The 20,259-nt window shown below is 42.9% G+C and overlaps 1 protein-coding gene across 6 annotated transcripts; it reads left to right on the forward strand.

Annotated features, from left to right (window-relative positions):
- The first annotated feature begins 1,323 nt into the window (after positions 1-1,323).
- On the forward strand, positions 1,324-19,972 carry LOC132959493 (voltage-dependent L-type calcium channel subunit beta-4-like). Of its 6 annotated transcripts, none has more exons than XM_061032541.1 (14): positions 1,324-1,580; positions 3,600-3,683; positions 8,020-8,190; positions 8,710-8,832; positions 9,368-9,495; positions 11,040-11,116; positions 11,568-11,587; positions 11,837-11,917; positions 12,555-12,613; positions 13,502-13,611; positions 13,819-13,970; positions 15,257-15,352; positions 15,597-15,782; positions 15,993-19,972. In XM_061032541.1, exons 1-14 carry the CDS (start codon positions 1,518-1,520, stop codon positions 16,245-16,247), a joined length of 1,605 nt encoding a protein of 534 aa, XP_060888524.1. In that variant the 5' UTR covers positions 1,324-1,517; the 3' UTR covers positions 16,248-19,972. The 6 variants fall into 6 exon arrangements, with proteins under 6 accessions (XP_060888524.1, XP_060888519.1, XP_060888520.1 ...); XM_061032536.1 differs by having other exon boundaries at positions 1,389-1,580; positions 15,996-19,972; XM_061032537.1 differs by lacking the exon at positions 11,040-11,116 and having other exon boundaries at positions 1,393-1,580; positions 9,368-9,492; positions 11,566-11,587.
- The last annotated feature ends 287 nt before the right edge of the window (positions 19,973-20,259 follow it).

Below are 20,259 nucleotides of genomic sequence, written 5' to 3' on the forward strand. Positions count from 1 at the left end.
GACTTGTGTCGGCTGCGCTGTGGTCAAAAAACACAAAATAATCACATCAGGGTGACAGTTCTCTTCTTCTAAAGGGATGTTGCTTTCAGGTTGGAAAGATTTCCTGTATCTGTCCTTGTGACAGCGATGATGCTGCTCAGCTGTCTGTCCAGCAGGGGGTGCTGCAGAGGGAGGTCAGGATGATCCATAATGGATAGAGTGAGAGTACAGCATGCAGCCCGTCACAGAGGTGAGCTTCTTAATGAGCTTGTAAACTCCAAGAGGAAAATACTAATTTTTGAGAGGATAAGGATAAGATTTGTTGCTTTCAAAAAGTCTAAAAAGTTATCCTAATAACAGACCGAATCCCTAAGTATTGATTAATCTATAAAGGCAGAGCTTTAGTGCGTAATTTCAGGTATTTGTGGAGGATCTCCCTCCAGACCTGCAGTGGTAAAAACACACCTGCACTGGTAACATCATCAGCTGCTTTTATGTGATAATGCTGCCATCTGCTGGACTAAAGGAGGAACAACATCGATTTTTTAAATTCTAAATAGCTGCAGCATATCACTAAGATTGATGGATTGCTCCATCCACTGTTTCTGATGTGGATGAAAAGTATTGATTGATTAATTGATGGATAGGACTCTGTTGTCAGAGGCCTTCAACGCGCTTTGATTCAGCTCCACTTTTAATTTGAGGATCGGCTGGTGAACGAAAGAGTTCTGAGGCCTGACCCAGGATTTTGCAGTCTATGGTTTGACCTCATTAAGATGCGGGACCCTGTATCTCAGGTGTGATGGTTATAGTCCATATTCACTGTTCAGGGCGTGGTTAAGGTCGGAGACGACGCTGTAAGCCAGCCTCAACATGAACATATCGGAGGCTGATTCATAGAGCCTCTGCAGGGGTTGGCCTAATTATTTTCCGGGTTTCTGAGTTGCTGTTGCGACTTTAGCAGGTGTTCATGTGCGTTTTACAACTCGGAAACTCGTTTTTCCGATGTGTCCGACACCACATGAATGCAGCATAAACCCCAAGTTGCTCCCGCTGCTTCGTCGGCGGTGTATGAATGGATGAGTTAACTCTGATGGAGACGAGAAAATAAATCTACAAGCTCAAGTCCATTCAGCATTTTTTAATAACATGATGCTTTATAGTGTTTTATTTTTAATCCATGTTGCCTGAAATAGTTCCTCTGTCTGTCTGAAATAGTTCCTTTGTGCCTCTTTAAGACGCCCTACCTGTCAGGATAAATTAAGCCCCCCCCCTCCCGCCTGGCCCCTCATGCCCCCACCTCTGCTTTCTAAAATAGTTCCGTCCATCACTCAGGCGCAGCTGCTGTTGAGCGGCAGCAGTGTGCATGCTCCCTCCCGGCGCGCGACGCGGGAACACCTTGTCTCGAGGAGGGAAGAGAGAGAGAGAGAAGCAGCAGCAGCAGTAGTTTGAAGCTGGAGCAAGCAGCCCGGAACCCGCAGCCCCTCCGCTGGGCTGGACCGGAGCAGCCCGCCCTCTGGACCGATGTGCTGGCAGAAATGTCCCGACACATCTACATCAGGAACAAGATCGGAGAGGGCATCCAGGCGCCCATTTTTCAGGTAGGAAACTTCTCAAACAAGCTGCTTTGTGTCCAAATAGTAAAGTTTATTTTCTCTTACACAACATACCATTAATACAACTTTAATTTATCACACTGTAAGAGTTTTATTTTGAAATGTAGGCACCCTTTATTAATTAAAAATGTCTAAGCAGCAGCTACATCTTTCTAATTTAAACACATTTAGTTAAAAACAGGAAATACTGCAGACATTTTTATAATACAAACTGTTAAAAAAACAGTCAGAACATCTTTGCTTTTTGTTTGGAAATAGACAAAAGTTACCTTCTCTTAAAATCAGGGACATTTAAACATGCATTTTTACGATTTCATTTATTTTCTTGTATCTCTTCAGTTGAGGGTTTTCAGATAAACCCGCCTCACCTTCACATGTGATTTATTTTTATTCATCTTTTTCTCTGTCTGACTTTCCTTTCAACAAATGAAACTAAACATTTATAAAGTTTAACAGGTGGGGAACTCTCATTGGACAGCAGGAATGAACTTTGTATTAAAATACACCATTATAAAAACCTAGTGTAAATCAATATCCTGATTACTCTCCTGCTATTTTGTCCCTTTGTCCCTGCAGCAGAGCCTGAAGATTAAGCATTAGACAAACAACTAAAAACACCAGCTTTGAGTTTGACATAAACACAATCAGCTGACTCTTTCTGCACGGGATAGAAATCTTCAGATTCTCAAAACCTCTAAGAGCAAATATTCTCTCCGTAGATCATCCTCCTCAGTGTCTCCCTGTAGTCTCAGTGATGTAAAAGAAGGACACTGCTGCATCTTTGAATGTCTCATTTCACTTTAACAAACTCTCAGACAGCTCAGCTGACGAGTCCCAAGTAATATTCACCTTATGACATCACACATTGACCTTATGACATCACACATTGACCCTTTGTTACCGCTGAGCTGTGGGATCACTTTGGGATCCCTAACCACTTCCTGTTTCCGTGCTTTATGCTGCGTTCCATTTTTATCGGAAGTCGGAAATTCCAAGTTGCTGGTCTGATACGTCATCAGGAACGCCGCCCTGAAGTCGGAATTCTGACTCGGAAACTTGTAGAACCTTCAGAAGCCCGACTTAAAATCCAACATTCCCAGCTCCGAGATCCGAGGTCAATTGAACGCACCATTAGTTCATGTCCTAACCTTCCATCTACCAGAAGCTCCTAACTGCATTTCAAAATAAAAGCCAAAGCAAGTAAAGTACTCTCACTTAAAGACAGTACAAACATTCAAAATAAAAGCTTAACTGTTTTTATTTTTAAACCCAAACTAAGGGAATTTCAAACATGCGATTTAAATTTGATTAATTAAGATTCACTTTTAAGATAAAGTTACTTTTCTGAAGACACGATTGGTCTTTTTTTTAAAGGATTTAACGTGCACACAGAAGGTTGTATAAGCCTGCGTGTTTCTTTTATTGTCCTCTGAGCAAATAAATGTTCCAAAATACTTTTAATTCAGCCATTAAATACAACAAAATAGCAGCATCTGCTTGTTCTTGATGTTTTCAAAAAGTACACTGTAACTATCTGTGAAGGTCTCTGTGTACGGAAAGCTTCGTTCTCCTCTTTTCCACAGATAATCGAAGGGTCCATTCTGACATAAATAGCACACTCGGCTAACTTTACCCATCAAAGCTCCTCTCTGCTTCGATTGAGAGACAGAAAGAGAGATGGCGACCCAGATTAATGGCCCTGTTTCATAAAATTCAGGGAAGTGGGCTCTGACTCTTTGTCGGTGACATTGTCATTAACTCTGGAGGCTCGGAACAGAAATGGGCCAAATCACTGGCAGATAATTAATTCAGCTCCCTGGAGATGAACTCTGCGGTTATATTTGGACTCTTTTGGAGAGGAAAGAGAGAGAAAGTCTGTCAGGATCGAGAGAAGACAAACAGCATGAGACACATTTAGTTAAAAGAAAAGCCTGCAGAAATATACTGTAGATAAAAAGTGATTCTGCTGGTTTGGAGCTTGTGTGTTTTTTCTCTCGCTCTCAGGTGAATCGAGGGACTTATTCCAGGAGGAGCAGACTGAAGAGGTCTGATGGCAGCACCACCTCGACCAGCTTCATCCTCAGACAGGTACGAACACACAAAGATGTAAAACACACCTGTGAAAATGATGATAAAGACGGAGGAGCCAAATATTCAAACATGTTAAGACTGCAACAACAAATCGATAAAGTGGTCTGGATTTGTTTGGACCAGAGAAGGTAGGCGGTTTTAAGACCCCCCACACGGCCGTTTTGGACACCCCTCTGTTTGCCAGATATGAGAGCAGTTATCAGGTCAACAGGTGTTGCAGCGATGGAAGCGGGCAAGAGAAGTGGTTCAGATAGAAGTGATTGTACCCGACCTAAAAAGCCTCTGCATGTTTCTAATAAGCTCCACGAGCAGAAACGTGGGGGGGGGGGGGGGGGACAGCTCTCTACAATGTGTAGAATTTAGACTGCAGTACCCATTTTAACCACTAGGTGTCAGAGTTACATACTGCTCCTTTAATGTCTGAAGGTAAAACTGGCAGAAAAATAGATAAGTTGGCTAATTCATTAAAGAAACACAATGATGAAATGCTGGTTATCCCAATACCAGAATTTTAAACTTCGACACCTGATAACCTCGGCAACAAAAATATAAATCCTTGGCACTCAAAATGAGGTCATTTCTCGTTCTTAACTCACTAAAATCAAAAAAATCTATTCTTTTCAATTCCTGCTCCGGGTGTCGTTTTAAAGACAAAGATCTACAAACCCTGAGACCGAAGCATGTGACGCCTGTTTTAATTGATTTTTTTTTTTTTACTTAATTGTGCAGCTTCAGTTTAATCATTGTCAAGTGGATTCTCTTTTAGGAATAAAATCATCGCACATGGACCTCATGTATAATCTTTTATCATCGTTTTTCCGCCCGCACTCTCTCTGCACCTTTAGAGGATAAAAAAAAGGCAGAGTGAGGCAAATGGAGGATGCTGCTCCCCTCTTTTACTCCTCCATCCCCCTCCCCCGTTTCCCCGCTGCCTCCTCACACTCATCCAAGCTGAGTGGACGGCGAGCCAGCCAATCAGCTCGCTGCACATTGGCTCTGTCATCAGGCTTGGATATTGAGGAAGGATCTGCTGCCTCTGCTGCTGCTGCTGCTGCCTCTGCTGCTTTATTGTGTGTGTGTGTACCTTTATTTGTGTGTGTGTGTGATGAAATGAAATGCCAGCGTTGGGTTACCTCCAGGGAGAGCCTCCTCGTCCTATAATGTGAGCCAGCAGCAGCGCTGTGCGATCAGGGAGAAGCTGCATCCATCAGGCCTCCGGAGGACCAGGCGTGATCCAACGGGAGGAGAGGAGAGATCTTTTTTTATTTTAAGATTATTCATCTCTGCTGTGGAGAGACGGGATTGTCGTCATCTCCCCCATCCATCCTTTTTTTTTTCTCAGCGGAGCCCCCACCTTCCTCCTCCTCCTCCGCCTCCTCCACTCTCGTTTTTTTTATTCCCCCTCGTTCTTCTAGAGGTGCTCGTTGGATTATCAAACCTCCATGTATGACAATTTGTACCTGCATGGATTTGAAGACTCGGAGGCGGTGAGTGTTTTCTGTGTGTGAATCTCAGCTGCACTCACACACGTTTTGGAGGCCTTTTTGATGGGTTAGCCAGCGGTACAGCGTAGCGTGATCGTGGGCTATGCTTGGCTGAAAGGGGGTTGGGTGGGTGGGTGGGTGTTGGTGTGTGTGTGTGTGTGTGTGTGTGTGTGTGAAGGCGGGGGTGCACATTAAGCAGATGGCTCCTGCCGTGTGACATTCACACACTTTCTCTAAATATAAACCTTCATTTGTTTCAGTATATTCTGATTAAATCACAACAACCAGAGCTAAGAGGAGCCATTTCTCACACTCCTCACCTCCAGGAGGGAGCCGAGCCGTGACTCAAAGAGGAACGAGGAAAGATTTTAATCATCCGTTTCTACCTCAAGGCCCGTAACGCGGCCACTCTCCTCACATTTATCACTTCCACAAAATTGGCTATTTCGTGTCTGCGTGTCCAGAAACATGCATCATGATGTCATTAAGTGGATTCTGATGTTGATGAGTCACATGCTGAAGCTACTCCATTGGTTAATAGCCGGGATGCTACAGTACAGTATCAAGCATCCACACAGAGACACCGAATGTAGCCGGGATGACTCATAAGTGTTGGATTTTAAAAATGGTCTCTTAAGGCAAAAAAATCAGTCAGTGCAGTGGAGTGTTTTGCTTCTACACTTTGTTGGTTTGCATTTAAATTAGTGTATTAAGTTTAAAATCCCCTCTGTGAAGATAGTCCAGCTCTCAAGCTTCGCTTTTACACAAAGTTGGTTGGACCTGCAGGCGACATTTTAAACAAAAATGTGTCACAAACGAATCGTGAGAGGCAAAAATCTCCTAATTTTTACCCCAATATGAGGAAGAAAAAAACTACAATCCCCAAAATGTAACTCTGGAGCGTATCCAATCAGAACCTTTCTACATTGCAATGCAGGCTTTCGGTCAAAAATGAATCATCCACTCTTATTGCTGAGATGATGCTGATGACATCACTGTGACATCATCAGGGCTTATTTTTCAGGACTTGTCAAAGCTCTCCAGATGAGACATTATACAACAGTTTTCACACTGAAACATCTTCTTGTGAAATTGACTGAAAGCACCTTCAAAGGAGAATATCAGTATATTTTAATCTTGGCCTTATTTGGATTTATAAGGGTCCAAAAGTTTGTGAATTACTCATTTAAAATCCTTCCTATATCGCTCTCTTCAAAGCCACCAAACTCCACAAGATGCTGGTCGACCACCCCATCGAACAGTTTGATGTAACGGCCTAAATATACTTAATAACCCTCACAGTCACGGAAAAAACAAACAAATCAGGGCAGCAGTAGACCAGCAACTCCTTTACTTTGAGCGGTAAATAGTGTTTTTGTAATTGGAGTTCGGTGGGCTCAAATTGACATTTTCAAACACTAATTTGGGGAATTTCTAATGAGAGGTCCTTGTTGTTTTTTTTAACCAGACACATCAGTTACATCCCTCTTTTTAAAAGCATTATTTAAGTCACAGGGTAATTCAAATAAACTTACCAATGGATTCAAACGACAAATGCAAGCAACATTTGTTGTATTTCTTTTACAAGATCCTTTTTTTTTTTATCAGAAGCAGCCGTTAAATCGACTCCCTTCAAAGCCAGCAGACTCCACGGACAAAATCAGTGGTTTGACTTTGACGAACACAGGAGATGCTTCTCCACCGCTGCCTTGAACCGTTAGATTGTTAATGTTATTGTGTGATTCAGTAATACTGTTTTGGCTTTGTGTTGTCTTTAAAAACACCAAAATCACAGGAAAAACAATCGAATCAGGACAACAGCTGACCCGCACCTCTTTTGTTTCATGAGGTCAAATTTGTGTTTTCATCAGGGGAGTCTGGCGGTTTTGATTCTTCTTCTTCTTCTATTCTTAAACTTAAAAAAGATCCCGTCTCACTTAGAATAACAACCTGAGGCTGTGTGTGACTAAAACATGAACTTTTAGTGGATGAACTTTGATATATTTCAGGATTACGTTGCAGCTATAACAGCCTGTTCTCTGCTACAGTCTGAAGCAATCTACTGAAGAAACTCAGAACCTAAAATATGTAAAAACTGGGGCCAGATTTAGAAATACCCAGAAGAGAGAGAGGGAGAGTGATCAGTCACACTGTTTGTCTGTTGATTTTTGGAAATCCTACAAGCTTATATTTCCTCAAAGTAGGAATCCTTTTAATTCTCCCAAATGTTGCACTTCCTGATTAAATGAACAGCCGAGGAGTTTGCTGAAGTCAGGCCTCACTCTCTGCTAGCTTGTAAAAAAAAAAAGTGCTTAGCTCTGATGACTGTCCTGATTGATCTTCTTGAGACTTAATGGTCTCCTTTAATTGAATCATCATTACGACGGTAGCAGAAGAAAGCGCTTTGTCCAGTCATGTCTCTGCAGAAAAAAATGGTGAATTACTGGAATTTTAAATGTGCAAGTCCAGCATGTTGGAGGTGCTGCTGTGGATACAATCCAAGAAAACTGGATGGCTTATCCCCACAAAGAAAACACATGACAGCAAAAAATATTTTCAGGATCCACTTTCCCTCTTAATTGGCGAAAAATGGTGTCGATTTATGCAGGGAAAGGAATTTAGGTATCACGTATTTAACAGTATTTCTCCTTCAGCTGCATCTACTTTGTTTTACAGCGGCATCTTAAAAATCCTATCAGAGCTGAAGCGCTTAAAACATTTATGTCAGACTTCAGTGATGACCAAATTGTCCCCACAAGATCTCTAAATAGTCAACTTGACATTGTGAGTTTGAATCCAGTCTAGACAGCTCCAGTGACTTGCTGTGTGTGTTTTTTTTCTGTTTGCAGGGCTCAGCTGATTCCTACACTAGCAGACCATCAGACTCAGATGTCTCTCTGGAGGAGGAGCGGGACGTGCAGGCGCAGGTCCAGAGCCAGAGCCCAAGCCAGAGCCAAGGACCGGGACAGAGCCGCCAGGAGAGGGAGCAGCAGGCCACCATTCAACTGGAGAGAGCCAAGGTAGCCGCTACTGAGCCAAATGAAACTGTGGCTACATTTATAGACACAAACACTGTTATGATGACTGTACTGATTTTCTGTCATATTTCACTACAAGAAAGTTTTTTTTCCCATTATGCCTGAGTACTTGTGTATCAGAGACTTTTATACAGATATAGATGGGAAGGTGGAGTCCCTCAGGGAAGCATTCTTGGCCCATTTTTATTTTCAAATTATACCTATTTGATATTTGAATGCACTTAACCTAGTCAGTCTTTTTACGCTGATGATACTCAATTTTAGGATTCTGTTTTACCATTTGGCCCAAGTCCACTTGTACTACCTGTGTGGGTGGTGAATATATCGGTTGAAACGTTTCTAAATAAATAAGGAAAGTAACGAGATTCTTAAGTGAACACAGAGCAACATATGAGACAATTCTCGGAGGGCTAAAAACGTAGATTAAAGAATGAGAAGATAGGTATTTTAAAAAGATGCGTAATCTCTTTTTCTTATGTGGTTTGTGTTTATGTCCTGCAGACTAAACCTGTGGCCTTCGCTGTGAGGACAAACGTCAGCTACTGCGGCGCTCTGGATGAGGATGTTCCAGTTCCAGCTACAGCCATCTCCTTCGACGCCAAGGATTTCCTCCACATTAAAGAGGTATATGTGCATTTTTCTGCAAAAGAAAATTGCAATCGAAATGTTCTTCAAAACCTATTTTATCAATCTATCTAAGGTCACATATCCTCCTCCTCTTCAAACACCAGTTTAAATAAGTCTCAGAGCTCCCCAAAACATGTCTGGGAAGTTTCTTGTTCTAAATCCACTCTGATCCTCCAAACGGCCTGTTTGAGTACACATTTTCTGAAAAGTGGAGCAGGCAAAAGAGGGAGAGGATGGACTTTCCTCATCATTGGGGGGTTTGTAGACAGACTAGGGTCACATATTAGAGTTAGAGAAACATGGTGAAGTGGATTTTGAATATTATGTGACCTTTAAGACACATAGAAGGTGTTGAAAAAGAATAAATGCTCTTGCCTTTATGGTTTTATTTTAGATGCATTTTAACAGGATTGTGTAACAATGATTTCCTGCTGTAGGTCTGCAAATGTTTTTAATCAAATCTGTGAACCTACTGATGACAGTATTTCCCTTTTTTTGTGTTTTTGCGCATTCTTTATGATCTGACCTGCAGAAGTTCAACAACGACTGGTGGATAGGTCGGTTAGTGAAGGAGGGCTGTGAAATCGGCTTCATCCCGAGTCCTCTGAAGCTCGAGAACATCCGGCTCCAGCAGGAGCAGAAAAGAGGACGAGTCCAAGGGTAAGTCCCGGAAAAGCACATCCAACACTTTCTCTCCTAAACTAAGACAGCATCCACATCCATATGGTTTCATTTCAAACTAAGTAACCTTCCCCAGACAAGCCCGTACATTATTCTTTAAAATAACTGGGGCTGTGGTAAACTGACAACTGTGCACAATATAGCAGCAGAAATAGCGATAAAAGCAAGCTATGTACCGAGTGCATGTCATTGAAGAATAACATGACATCGGAAATTATCATCCTTGGCTCGAGCTGCTATCACCTGTGTCCTGCATTGTTGTGTTAGCAAGCTAAAGTTAGACATTAGAGGTGCAAGCTGAAGAAAATCTAAAGCAAGAATCATTAATTTGTGACATTTCCACTATTCTCTGACAGCTAACAGATCAGATATTTTATTTATTGTGCAGTAAAACAATCAAGCATTTAAACCACCCTGCCTTGATCAGGATTTTCCCTTTGCTACTTTGCAGTCATGAGTGCAGCTTCTATAAAGATCAGAGTACCGTCAGGTGTTTCTGCCTTCTCCAGTTTGTGTATTCATCAGTCAACTTCACACGCTTACACATTTTAAGTTGGACACGCTCTGTGAAGGCTCAATTATGTGGCCAAAAACACAGCTGGCGTCCCTCCTCACAGCTCCTAATTAGAAATAAGATCATAAATCAGACACGCTACATAAAGCAGCATTTATTCCGTTTTTAAAAGGGCTAATATTTGGACCAGAATCTGCTTCTGACTGTGCTCGTCGTCTGTTCCAGTCAAACGCTTCCAGTGGCCGTAGTTATCCCTCCTCTCCTCCTCGTACTGGATCCTCGTTGTGGTTGTAACGTGTCCTGAAGGTTCAGCCATGCAGAGTTTGTACAGTAGCTCACATGCTCGTCCTCCAGCCTCAGTGTAAAGTTTAATACTAATCTGAGCAGACAGGAGTCTCCGAGCTCCGCTTACTGTCTTGGCTTCTTCGACTTTTTGTCACCCAGACTCACAAACAAGGAGCGACATTTAAACCCTGTTAACGAGGACTGCATCTATACTGTACCAGGAGACGAGATTCACGCTCTCACTGAAGAGATTCACGCTCTCAGAGTACTCCACATGCTAACGTCTCAGCCGGCTTCTCCAGCCTCTGATTGTCAACTAAATGCATATTGTCGATGTGTCGGGGGAGGAGTTAACAGCACTAACTCCTCCCCCTGCTTTACAACGCTGCAGTTGCACTCACAAACCTTCAGGGGGCGCCAAAGTGCACCTAACCCAATTCCTACATGCAAACCATTATTTTTGTCATTTTTACTTCATCCTCTAAATGCAAAATAAAAAATAAGTATCCCTTCTTTGATTGTATTTGTATTCTTGTCTTTTCTGATGCTCTTTCATGATTTAGAAGAATTTTGAATCTGTGTTGTTCTCCGACCTTTTGCATCTTCTTCCCCCACAGAGAGAAATGATTTTTAAGTTTGTCAGTTTGAATCTTTTTCCGTTGTTTTTCCACATTAATACCCAGGTGTGTTTGTGTCTTTCTTTATCCCCTCTTGTCTCTTTCAGTAAGTCTGGAGGGAACTCTTCTTCCAGTGTAGAGGATGAGGTCTCGGCCTCTATCCGCCCGCTCATTTCCTCCGCAGGTGAGCGCATCGGACAGGGGGCGGGGCTTCTCGTGTCCAGCTGTCAGCTTAGAGAGCCGACTAACGTAGACAGAATAAGCCTCTCAAACCTTCCCATGTCTCTGCTTAGAGCTTAAGTTTACTGCGTAGAGTTGTTGGTACATTTTCCCATGATCCTCCTCTTCCTCCAGTTGAGGACTGCAGGCGCTCTGAGACTGGGGCTTACAACAGTGAAGACTATGACCCCCCCCCCTGAACTGCACTCATGTGACTTTGTGAATATAACTTTAGGACAATAGAAGCACTTTTCTTTTTATATCTCGGTTATCCTGATAGGTTTCATTTTCTGACGTTTCTGATGTGTTTTGTTTTTCTTATGAAGCATGTTTGAGTGTCTTTAAGATGTTTTGGTGACGTTGCCTCTGGCAGCAGCTTCTGACGGCTCTCTCACTGTGTTCTCTCTCTCCTGCAGGAAAACAGAAACAGAAAGTGGTAAGTTGGTGACGGTAAAAAACTCACACATTGAACATCCATCAAACTTCAGTGCTACCTTCAGAAAACAACAAGCGAGCCCCCACTTCAGCCAAAACTCTGGGGTTTAGTCACCCTTTAAAATTCTCATTGAATCATGTTTCTCATTTAACCACAGAATATTTAGAACATTCTGACTGTTTTGTGTGTTTGTGGAGGTACTATGGTGACGAGTTTCCCGCCGTTGATTGATTATGTTTGTGTGAACAGACGGAGCACATCCCCCCGTATGACGTGGTTCCCTCCATGAGGCCCGTAGTGCTGGTCGGACCCTCGCTCAAGGGATACGAGGTGAGCTGACAAGAAAATGATCAGGATAAAAAACAGAGATTATTACCCGTTAAAGGGCTAAAACGTGAGACACTGGCTGCTGGGGCTGAGGAGTCTCGGGGAAGCTGGGCCTTGGAGACAGGATGTGACGACCTGAGCCATTCCTTCTTATTTAGCCTCCACGGGTTCCAGTAAAAATTGTTGTGTGATTTGCAGATTTGTGCTTTTCCTCTTCTTCACAGTCTCTTTAATTCCCATGAATTACTATGAATGATTACACGACCTCTACGATCTCCCTTCCCATCTGACAGGGATAGTCTCCCGCTGTGAGGTGCATGTGTGAACAACCAGGTCAGGAGGATTTCAGAGGCAGTCCTCCTTTAATCCTTAATAAATACTTGTGAGTTCAGGTGTGAAAACGGCTCGAGAATGATCGCTAACTGTGGTGCTACACCCGGCCTCCTTTTACAGAAAGATGATCTGACCTTGATGAGACGACCCTGGTTAAATTAAGGTTAAAGAAAAGAGTATAAAGATGTTGACTGCAAGAGCAACATCTCCACGATATTTTCTTCTTCTATATAAAGAAGAAAAATTCAATTATTGAGTAAAACAGCAAAATAATCACCTTTTGTAAAAAATGTTTTCTTCTCTACAGGTTACAGACATGATGCAGAAAGCTCTGTTTGACTTCCTCAAGCACAGATTTGATGGCAGGTAAGACACGATACGGCCTCCATTCATAGATTGTTTGGAAATGGTGTCATTATTAAAGGTCACATATCCTCCTCTTCTTCAGTTTAAATAAGTCTCAGAGCTCCTCAAAACATGTGTGTGAAGTTTCTTGTTCTAAATCCACTCTGATCCTGTATTTGATCATGTCTATAAACCCCTCTATTTCAGCCCTGCTCAGAACAGGCTGTTTCTGTGTCTGTACCTTTAAATATGTAAATGAGCTGTATCTGACCATGCCCCCTCTCTGGAAGGTGCTTGGGTGTACTCTGTCTTTCGCGCTCCATGTCCTATTGTTTACGGTGAGAAGGCAGACTCAGAGGGCAGAACAAACACCTAGCTGTGGGAGTGTCACCCACCTGGGGGAGGGGCTACTGCCCTTTGTGATGTCATGAAGGGAAAATCTCCAAACGGCCTGTTTGAGCACACATTTTCTGAAAAGTGGAGCAGGCAAAAGACGGATACTATGGACTTTTCTCATCATTGAGGGGTTTGTAGACAGACTAGAGACACATATTAGAGTTAGAGGAACATGGTGAAGAGGATTTAGCATCACATGTGACCTTTAAATCAGAAGGAATTAAGATTCTGGATGCTGCATGTTTGGGGAGAATGAACGCATCTCACATGTTTTTTTCTGATTCTGAGTAAGGACTGTGTCTCCTCAGTTCACACTTCTTATTTATTAATCAAGAAAAGTGGTTTGACTGCAGCAGAAGGACAAGATACATTTCCAATAAATCCTCAAAGGCAGAAGCCTGCTTTATAGAGTTGTTATTATCCTGATCCAAACAGATGATCTCTGCACTTCACAGGTGATCGAACTCATCCGTTAAATTAAGAAATGTTTATTATTTTCTCGTCATTTTGCAGGATATCGATCACACGAGTCACCGCAGATATTTCTTTAGCAAAGAGGTCTGTTCTCAACAACCCGAGTAAGAGAGCCATCATCGAGAGGTCCAACACTCGCTCCAGCTTAGGTGAGAAGAAATCTATTATTTGTACATGTGCAATGTGTGCATATGATACCTAAAATACTAGTCCTGGATCAGGATTTGGTTGAACAAATCTCTTTGAATGACCGGAAACGACTGCATGAGAAAGATTGAAGAGGCTGCTTTAAATAATAATTTCTGATTTGATTGTTTGTCTTAATTATCTTCTTATCTTGTTTTGTGTCTCGTTAGCTGAGGTGCAGAGTGAGATCGAGAGGATCTTCGAGTTGGCCCGCTCCCTGCAGCTCGTGGTCCTGGACGCCGACACCATCAACCACCCGGCCCAGCTCCTCAAAACCTCCCTGGCCCCCATCATCGTTCACGTCAAAGTCTCCTCGCCAAAGGTACTCAAAGTTTGAAGGGAAATGACAAAGATATTCTCTGAGTGACGAGAGCCTGGAGAAAGCAGCTCATTCTCTTTAAAGATCTGTGGCGTGTTGTTGTTTAAACCTTTTTTAATTTATAATCCTGGGATGTAATGTCCACAGCTTGGAGGAGACAAACAAACACCAAGACATGTTAAAGGTAACTGTGTGTCTGTGCAAGGTTTCTTCATATTTACCACAATAACAAAACCAGCATGAAATACAGAACCTTAAAGCCACCCACGATCATGCAAAGTGTTTATAATTAAGAGTCGATCTGGAGTTCACGATGGCACCTTTGCATGGAAGAGAATGGATGCTGCACTTCTTCTCTTTACACTGAGAACACAGCGAGCATCAGACTGAGAGTGGAGGCCCGAGGGCTTGAACTAAAGACTTCCTTATTGCCGCTGCAGATTGATAAACAAAACAAGATCGGTCTGAAGTCAGTCACTTCCCTCGTTAGGTGGCTTTCACACTTGTTTTATACCAAACCCCCTGAGCATGCATCAAGAAGACTAAGCATACTCCCAAAAAGGGAATCCTGTGAGACGGGATTTCAACATCTTCTAATAATACTCAATTTGGTTCAGGCAAGGGGGGGCAGTCCACTCTGATCCTGTATTTGATCATGCCTATAAACCCCTCTATTCCAGCCCTGCTCAGAACAGGCTGTTTCTGTGTCTGTACCTTTAAATATGTAAATGAGCTGTGTCTGACCACGCCCCCTCTCTGGAAGGGGCTTGGGTGTACTCGGTGCTTTCTCGCTCCATGTCCTATTGTTTACGGTGAGAAGGCAGACTCAGAGGGCAGAACAAACACCTAGCTGTGGGAGTGTCACCCACCTGGGGGAGGGGCTACTGCCCTTTGTGATGTCATGAAGGGAAAATCTCCAAACGGCCTGTTTGAGCACACATTTTCTGAAAAGTGGAGCAGGCAGAAGACGGAGAGGATGGACTTTTCTCATCATTGGGGGGTTTGTAGACAGACTAGAGACACATCTTGATCCTGATTAATGTGTAAGACTCAGCGTCTCATTGGCAGCTACAGGTGGATCGTAACCATGGAGACTAGTTTGACTTGTTTGCAACAAAAAGCACATTTCACTTCAGTTTGCAAAGCTGTAAATGATAAATTATGATTTCTTTCTTTACAAAATCTGACGAGACACAATAATGTTCTCGGTTCTGTCACTAAGAAATGAATGTCTCCCGTTTCTCTTTATGAACTCTCATCATCGTTTCTGTTCCCATCATGTCCTCCAGGTGCTGCAGAGGTTAGTGAAGTCCAGAGGGAAGTCTCAGAGCAAACACCTGAATGTGCAGCTGGTGGCGGCTGACAAACTGGCCCAGTGTCCTCCAGTAAGTCTTCTTCATTATAAACTGGTTTGAGTGACTGTTAGTGAAGCTCCTTGTTTCACTGGAAAATCTTAGAAATGAAATGTATGGATGTTTGTCCGCTTAGGGCTTCTGTAGTTTTCATATTATATATTTGCACCGTCAGTAAAATCCAGGATAACATCTTTCCTCGTCCTGACACGCCGTGTGATTGAAACGCTCATTTCTTCTCCTCTCTCGCTCTCCTCCCTCGACCATCTGCTAACAGGAAATGTTCGACATCATCCTGGACGAGAACCAGCTGGAGGACGCCTGCGAGCATCTCGCCGAATACCTCGAGGCCTACTGGAAGGCGACTCACACCTCGATGGCCACGCCCCTAAACCCCCTGCTGGGACGCAACCTGGGCCCCACCACACTCACCCCGTACCCCACCAGCATCTCTGGACTGCAGGTACACGGCCGCCTTTTCCACAATCTATTTTTGACCTTTCAGTGTATAGATGAAATGTTATAACTCCTGTTTATCCCTGAGTGTGGTTTCACCGTGTTTTAGGGCGTAATGAGGGTAAGAACGAGAAGGTTTAATTCAACATGGCAGAATAATCAATGAGTGGACAGGAAGTCCTTTCTCACGCTCATTGTTGCTTTTGTTTGTGTTTAGCAGAGCCAAAGAATGCGACAGAGCAACCACACGGGGGACCACTCCACTCCCAACGAACGCCGCAATCTGATGACTTCAGACGAGAACTACCACAACGAGCGGGCGCACAAGGGACGCAACCGCATGTCTTCTGGCTCGCAGCACAGCCGAGAGCAGCAGGACCCCTACCAGGACCCCTATCAGGATTCATACAAGCCACATCGCAACCGCAGCTCACCGGGCAGCTACAGCCATGACTCCCGGCACCGGCTCTGAGCCCGACTCTGTCACCACCGGGGCTAAAACGGGCCCCGATTCCACCCTGAATAAACGCTGCAACAGAGCCAAGAAGGTCCCAAATTGTACCTGTTTCTGATTTGTTGCTGTTTTTATCTTTAAAGGTCAAAGAAAATCATGTTTTAGTTTGAATTAAGCCACCAGGAATCCACCAAACAACAGCGTGAGTATTCGAAAAAGTTCAGGATGCCAACACTTACTAACGCTGATCCTCTAGTTTTTGTTTCTGGGACCTTTTGGGATGTAAAGCGTTGACGGTTCAGCAGACATGCAGTGCAGACTGTGCTAGCTGCTAGAGCTAATTCTGGCTAGCATACAGACGGTGATGATGCACGACGGGCTTTTTTTGCGCCTGGAGCATCGCACCATGTTCAGAGGGAAATCCACTGCACACAGACTGCTGCAGGCTGCCCGGGCCATGTACAAATCCTCTCACCATTTAGCTTATTGCATGCTGATAGATGATCAATCTGCATCATTGATATTTTGTACCTAGCATCCTGGATTCTCCGACGACGAGGTGTAGATACGGAGAGGTCGTGAAAAGGGTTTGTGTGCAGAAGAAATCCGGCTGCTAGATTTGAAAACTGGTGCTTCACATTCCCCAAATCTCTTACTTTATTTTTAAAGTCACTTCTTTTTGAGCACGGCCAGCTTTTCTGTAGCATCGCTTTAGGATTTAATTTGACCCTCGCCGTCATGAACGTGAGCTGAACGCGATGGCGCTGGGATCGGAGAAGGCAATACTGCTTCTGTTGTGGACAGCTGGCACTTAGAGAGTCTGGAGGAGGAGATAAACTAGACGACTACATTCTGAGATGGCGTGTGTCCTGATTTCTCTGCCCTGCCAGCGTGAACAGATTTTTAGTTTGTTAGACTAAAAAAAAAAAAAAAAGAAAACCACACAGCTGCGTGTTTATTAGCTTTGAAATGAAGGTTGTACAGCGTTAAAACAAAGGTTAAGACGTCGATGCGTATGGGTCATGCCTAATCAGAGTTCCTTCCCGTGTTTTTTAAAGCATTCAAAATGTGACATGGCAGCATCGGTTGCATCACGTCGTTCATCCTCTGTGTAGCTGCCGGCATGTTGTCCTGACTGCAGAGCATGCTCCCTCCGAACGTTTAAATGAAAACTGTACCCGAGTGGATGTTGGTAGAGCTGTAGGGCGTCTTTGTTTAAAAAAAAAAGAAAAAGAGAGAGAAGGAAACGACGGCCTGAACGACAGACGGTTCCCTGAGGTTTGTAACTCAACGCTCTGAAGCCAGTCGATTGCATGAGTGGAAAGTGGATGATTAGCGCTTTTTAAATTCAGATTGATGTCAGAAGGTTCAAAGAAGCGTCTGTCTAACAGGACTAAAGGCCACGCCCCCTCACCAATCAAGCTCAACCAACCCAAACAGAGCTTCTTAATGGAAACAGGAAGCTGCTTGGTTTTTAAATATTTTTGAACGGCTCGTTATTTAGATAGGCTCTGACTTTAAATGTGATGCAGCCTTCAAGTACAGGAAAGGCACATTCTTTCATGTCGTGATTAAACTTAATAATCTCCAGAGTACAAACAGTTCCGTCCTATGAGCTGGATTTAAAAAAAGGTTATTAGAACATTTATTGGAAAAGAGCGATCACTGATTTCTTCTCAAATCGTCGATGATAGCGGTCTTCCACGCGTCACAGCTCAGATTAGAGGTCTTTGTTCACTCCCTTTTTCTAAACATAAACTCTGAACCCGACTTGTTTTAGCCTGACATGTTCAACTTTTTAAACTCTGATATAGTTGACAGAAATCTTTTTTTAGTCGAGCGTTCTGCAAGTTGTCTCAAAACTCAAAGATTGAAGTCGTGATCTTATAACACAGAGAACACGCTGCAGGGGGGGAAATGTCCTCGAGTGATTGTCTTCCTGATGTCAGACATGTGGATAACGTTTAAACCCTTCTTCTTCTTCCTCTTCTTCCATCCTAACAGCAAAAATTGTGTAAAAAAAACGACGGTGACTGCTGCGGGTTCAATAGAGGATCCATTTCTTTAGACGCTCTGCAGCAGGCTTTCTAAATATCGAGGATTTTAATAACAAACTTGTGAATCAAAACTGGAGCTAAAGAAGTTGAGAGCTGCTGCTTTGAAGGAACAACTAGGGGGCGCCGGTGGCCTAGCGGTTAGTGCGTGCGCCCCGTGTACGGAGGCTGTAGTCCTCAAAGTGGCGGCCTTGGTTTGAATCCAACCTGCTGCTCCTCTCCCTGGTTTCTGAATCTATCTGATGTCCTGTCTCTAAATAAAAATCACACAAATTAACGTTAAAGAAGAAGCAACAAGCGGTCAGGAGGAGCTTTTTAAACTGGACCATCTTAAACTTCACGCTGTGTTTCAGATTATGTGTTTGAATCTGTCGGGAGTAGACATAAATATCTGACCGTCCCAGAGAGTTTCACAGCCTGACACGCTTTCAAAACGTCTTAAATTGACCTACATTTGTTAAAAGACCAAACTATAACCATCCTGTGACGACATCTAAACGCAGACCTGACTTCAAACTCCAAGCAAATGTTTTTCAAAGCAGCTTCTGATGAACTGCGTAGAAAATAAAGAGGCGATCACTTTGTTTTTGTGCAGACGTAAAGGGGGATAAATGGTGAAGAAAAAGTCGTACAGCACAAAAGAAGAAGCTCAAACTTTGTGTGTGTTTGAGGAAATGTTCCTTTAATGTGAATCGATGTGAACGTGCACAGATTATCCAGAAGAATCTGATTTATTCCCGCTTTCTCTCTTTGTTTTGATCTGTTGTTTCATGGACTGTAACTTTAAGACTGCAAAGTTTAACAGATGAAGTGTTAAAGGGCATGATGTTACTGTTTACAAGCACGCTCATGCGTCTCATCCCGCCCCCCCATATAGCATGAATCCCATTGGTTGATTGAACAGGGAGCCATTTTTTCCATTCAAAATCAAGCCAACCGATGTTGAGCTGGGCTGCTTGAGACAATCAGACGGGATTTCCAGAGCTGTGGATACAAAAACAAACAAAACAAGTCCACACTCGCTCACTCACAGACTCTAAAAAACGTCCTGCTTTCTTTCACGTTTGTTCCTCCTCATTTTATTTACCACGAGTTAAAACCCACAAAAAAAAAAAACAGAACTTCTAGGGAGCATTTTGATTTGTTTAGATGTAAAACAAAAAGAAGCAAAACAACATATTTATTCCTGTAGAGAAGTGATAGATGATTTGCTGGCGATTATTTTTATAACAAATATCTGTACATATTGTCTTTGAGAGATGCTCTTTGCTGTAAACATGTTGCTAAAATGAGACGACCCACGTGGGAGCGACTGCGAGGTCCAGCATCCAGAGTTTCAGTAATGTGCAATACAAAAAACGGCATGCTGTTTCAAAATGAGGAACTTCTTCACGTACTGTACTATGCAACCGCAAACTGTGTACATCGCTTCATTGCTGTGGCTTCGACATCCGCCCTTTTCCAAGCAGCTCCATGCGGACTTTTAAAGGATTTTTGTGTTCTTATTTTTCTCTCCTGTGGACGATGAAAACCTAAGCGGTTAATGCGGTATTGCATGCGTAATATACCATTCTAATTCATAAGAAGGAAATAAAGGAAAAATACACAAAACTGGAAGTGATTGTGTTTAAGGCAGAGCTACAAGTGACTTAAATCTTTTCTTTTTCAGAATAAAAGAGCCGTTCTAAAGGTGTCTACAGCCGTGTTCTTCTTTTTGGTTTACAGGAAAATATGTGCATAAAAACACTTACATTTTGAACATTTAGGTTTATTTTTGGGGTGTTTTGATTCTCTGATTTGTTATCAATACGTAGAAATGTAATTAACAGATGTAGTATTTAATTTGGTACACAGCCGTTACAACAGACTGCTTTTTTTTTTAATTTAATATTTATCATCAATAATGTGTCACAACATTTCTGCAACAAAAATACTGATGACGTAAAACACAGAGGACATGCCGACAAATCATTTAA

The sequence above is a fragment of the Labrus mixtus genome, chromosome 24 (assembly GCF_963584025.1).
Source record: "Labrus mixtus chromosome 24, fLabMix1.1, whole genome shotgun sequence".
Taxonomy (NCBI): domain Eukaryota; kingdom Metazoa; phylum Chordata; class Actinopteri; order Labriformes; family Labridae; genus Labrus; species Labrus mixtus.